The sequence below is a fragment of the Triticum dicoccoides genome, chromosome 3B, assembly GCF_002162155.2.
Source record: "Triticum dicoccoides isolate Atlit2015 ecotype Zavitan chromosome 3B, WEW_v2.0, whole genome shotgun sequence".
Classification (NCBI taxonomy): Eukaryota; Viridiplantae; Streptophyta; class Magnoliopsida; order Poales; family Poaceae; genus Triticum; species Triticum dicoccoides.
This window is the reverse complement of record NC_041385.1, coordinates 467,439,487-467,443,350: the sequence shown is the minus strand read 5'-3', so window position 1 is coordinate 467,443,350 and position 3,864 is coordinate 467,439,487. Positions and strand designations below refer to the sequence as shown.

At 56.4% G+C, this 3,864-nt stretch overlaps 1 protein-coding gene across 1 annotated transcript; it reads left to right on the top strand.

The window, feature by feature from the left end:
* The first annotated feature begins 368 nt into the window (after window positions 1-368).
* LOC119281408 (probable leucine-rich repeat receptor-like protein kinase At1g68400) lies at window positions 369-3,069 on the top strand. The gene is made up of 2 exons (XM_037561924.1): window positions 369-2,132; window positions 2,224-3,069. The coding sequence occupies exons 1-2, from the start codon at window positions 818-820 to the stop codon at window positions 2,841-2,843; spliced, it is 1,935 nt and encodes a 644-aa protein (XP_037417821.1). The 5' UTR covers window positions 369-817; the 3' UTR covers window positions 2,844-3,069.
* The last annotated feature ends 795 nt before the right edge of the window (window positions 3,070-3,864 follow it).

Sequence of the window (3,864 nt, the reverse complement as noted above, 5' to 3'; positions counted from 1 at the left end):
TTCCGACCAATACAATTCTAACATGAATAATAAACATTTATCGTAATAAGTAAATATAAAATAACAACTTTATTATTGCCTCTAGGGTATATTTCCTTCAGGAGGCAGCGGTGGCGTGCGGCAGGCGAGGTGGCGGCAGCGGTGGCGCGGCAGGCGAGGAGGCGGCAGCGGTGGCATGTGGCAGGCGAGGAGACGGCAACGGAGGCGTGCGGCAGGCGCGTTGATTGCGGGCGCGTGCAACCGCCTACGTGCATGCGGGAGGGGGGGGGGCGACGGGACGATGGTTGGACTGATAAGTTTTTGCGGGCGGGCGGGCGGGACGACCGGACAAGAAAAAACAATTTGTATTTGTATACGTACTCACCTCGGGCGGGCGGGCGGTCTCTTTTTAAAATTATACCCATGGTGCCTTTCGTTATGAAAGTGTATTGAACAATCTTAGCCGTCCTTGTGTTGTAGTGGTTTACTGAAGTGGAAGCGTTGTTTCTATCCTGTGTTTAAAACGGCGGACGCTGCTGTTTATGCGCGCAGATTTTGAACAGAGAGCGTCCGTTGCACCGCCAGCAGTTTCCCCTCTCCTTTGGCTCCAAACCCCTCGAGGACAAATGAGGTCACGTCGCTCACGTTCCCGCGCCACCATCACCCCCCGCGCCCTCCCCTCCCGGACCTCTCTCCCCTCCCCCATTGGCCATTAATCCATCACGCGCTCGGCCGTTGCACAATCAACACCTCCTTCTCAGCGTCCCTACCGTGGCCTGCTCTGCTGCATACATTCTCGCCTTCCTCGATCCAAGCCCTGCAATCTCTGATCTGTTTCATGGCACTACGCGTGCTCTTCTTGATGCTGGCGCTCCTCGCAGCTGCCCGTGCCTCCTCCCCTGCCGCGAGCCTGGACGCTGCGTCGCTGCTCGCCTTCAAGTCGGCGTGCGCTGGAGCTGGGCGTGGCACTGGCACCGCCGCGCTCGATTCCTGGACGGAGTCCACTGACCCCTGCTCCGGCGAGTGGCGCGGCGTCACTTGCCTGTGGTCCTCCTCCTCATCCGCCACTTCCCGTGTCCGTCGTGTTGTTCTCGAGGGCCTCGGCCTTGCTGGGGATGCCGGCGCCATCGCGGCACTCACAGATCTCCCTTCGCTCTCGTTCCTTAGCCTCAAGAACAACACCTTCACGGGATCGCTCCGTGATGTCGACTTCTCTCCCTTGGCGCCGCACCTCAAGCTCCTTTACCTCTCCGGAAATGGCTTCTCCGGGAGGTTCCCTGAGTCCATCCTACGACTTCGCCATCTGCGCCGCCTCGACCTCTCCGGCAATCGACTTACTGGCACCATTCCGCCGGAGATCGGCCATCGCCTCCGCGCGCTCGTGACACTGCATCTCGCACGCAATTCGTTCGTCGGGCGCGTGCCCAGCTCTCTGGAGTCGATGCCGAAGGTAGCTGAGCTCAACGTCTCCGGTAACAACCTCAGCGGCCAGATTCCAAAGCACCTCGCAACGGCCTTCCCCGCGTCATCGTTTCTGGGCAACCCCGAGCTCTGCGGTGCCCCGCTGCGCCGCCGGTGCGACGGACAGCAGCAGAGAGTACACACCAGCGGACATGGGAGAAGGAGTTCCCACGACCGGTGGATGGTGGTGATGATCATGGTGGCGGTGGGCGCAGCTGTCGCTACGCTGATCGCCGCGGCACTGTGCGCTGTGCTGTGCTTGAAGAACAAGAAGTTGACGCGGCCGCGCGCCAACTCGCGCACCAGCTCGATGTCGACGTCGCGGGAGGAGACGGTGCGCTTCGACGGGTGCTGCGAGGAGTTCGACGTGAGGGCGCTCATGATGGGAGCCGCGGAGATGCTTGGCAAAGGCGCCGCCGCGACGACGTACCGCGTGGTCATGGGAGGCCAGCAAGACGTGGGCGACGCCGGCGCCGAGGAGACCAAGGGCGAGGCGGTGGTGGTGAAGAGGCTGAGGAGGAGGGAAGGCACGACCCGGGAGGACGAGGGCCGGAGGAGGGAACTGGCGAGGGAGATGGGCTCGTGGCGGCACGCCAACATCGTCGACCTTCGCGCGCTCTACGCGTCGGAGGAGGAGCTTCTCCTCGTCTTCGACTACATCCCCAACGGCAGCCTCCACAGCCTCCTGCATGGTAAGCATCCCCATCGGCCATCGCACTTGCGAGCTCGTCAGTCGTCACGTCTTTTGTCTAAGGGTTGTCTGCACACGGGTGGATTCGACAGAGAACAGGGGACCTGCACGAGCCCCTCTGGACTGGCAGACGAGGCTGAGGCTGGCGCAGGACGCGGCGCAAGGCCTCGCCTACCTCCACGGCGTGTCCGGCTCTAGGCTCGCCCATCGCCACCTCACCTCCTCCAACATCCTCGTCGACGGCGGCGGCAGCGCGCGCGTCTCCGACTTCGCCCTGCTCCAGCTGCTCCTGCCGGCGCCACCGTCAGAAAAGGCCCTGCAGAAGCAGGACGTGCGCGACTTCGGCGTCATCCTGCTGGAGATACTCACGGGCCGGTCGCCGGAGGACGGCAAGGTGGACATCCCGCGGTGGGTGCGGACGGTGGTGCGGGAGGAGTGGACCTCCGAGGTGTTCGACATGGAGCTGCTGCGGACCAGGGGCGCGGAGGACGAGATGGTGGCGCTCCTCCAGGTGGCGCTGCTCTGTGCCGCCGACAACCCGAGGGAGCGGCCGAGGATGGCTGTGGTGTCCAAGATGATCGAGGACATCAGGGACAGGGGGAGCAAGAGGAGCAAGTGCTCTGCTTCTCCATCGCAAGCTGGGTGTTCCTACGACTCGTCTCCTTGCGCGTCAGAGGGCACCACCAAGTCTACCACCGCCTCAAGCTCTTGATCCTGCGCACAAGTCACCAGCGAGTTGCATGCTCGTTTCCGGTTTCCCTCACAAACAACATTGTTCTCTAGAGAATAATATCGGCAGAGTACACGGAAAGGATTTCCTAAGGGAACCGGGCGGTTTCTACGTACCGGGTACTGCGTGCACTCCATGTATGCACGTACACATATGAGATACGATTCGCTGCAAAAAAAAAAAAAACATATGTGATACGATTATTATCAATTGCTATACTATGCATTTTGTGATGCACATCATATTCTCTCTTTTCTTGTTCTTTTTTCTTTGGTTTTTTATCATTTATGTCACTAGTTGTGTCCCACTACTCAGTTTTGTCATTAAAAATTACAATAGCTCAAAAATGTCATCGTTCCATGAGATGCTTGCTCAAAAAGGCGATTAAATATCTAAAAAATGCCATCGTTTCAATAGATGTTTGCTCCAAAATGTCATTAGACATCGTTATTGTCAAGTCAAACTCGTTGACTATGTTATATGATGAAAATACCCCTATACCCACATGTCAACTCTCTCTACCTCACAACGGTAAGTGTGGATCCCACTTGTCAGAGTAAGCAAGCAAATAATTTTAGAGGAAAATAAGAATGTTGTTAGGATCAAGTGGGACCTACATTTTTTTGTAGTGCGATAGAGGGGGAGCTGACATGTTTATAGGTATTTTGGTCATTATAACATGGCAAACAAGATTTGAGCTGACAGTAATGCTGTCGAATAGCATTTTTAAGCATGCGCCTAACGAAGCAATGTCATTTTTGAGCAGTTGAAAATCCTAGTGGCAAAACTGAGTAGCGAGAGACAACCAGTGGCATAAATGATAAAAACCCTTCTTTTGTATTTTCAAGAATCATTCTCTTTTTTTATTTTTTATTTTTTAGGGGAAAGCCAGTTCTTTATTGATCGAATTCCACATAAAGTGGGATAATGCTTGCATCATGTGGTTGGCTAAACCACACATGACGCCCAGGTGCTCACAAAGGGCTAGTGGGGGACAGCTAGC

What these genes read in the sequence shown, in the direction of transcription:
- LOC119281408 (XM_037561924.1), top strand. Translation starts at nt 818, where the DNA reads ATGGCACTACGCGTGCTCTTCTTGATGCTGGCGCTCCTCGCAGCTGCC. An exon ending in CCTCCACAGCCTCCTGCATG is followed by an intron (nt 2,133 to 2,223) that starts GTAAGCATCCCC and finishes TGGATTCGACAG; the next exon opens with AGAACAGGGGACCTGCACGA.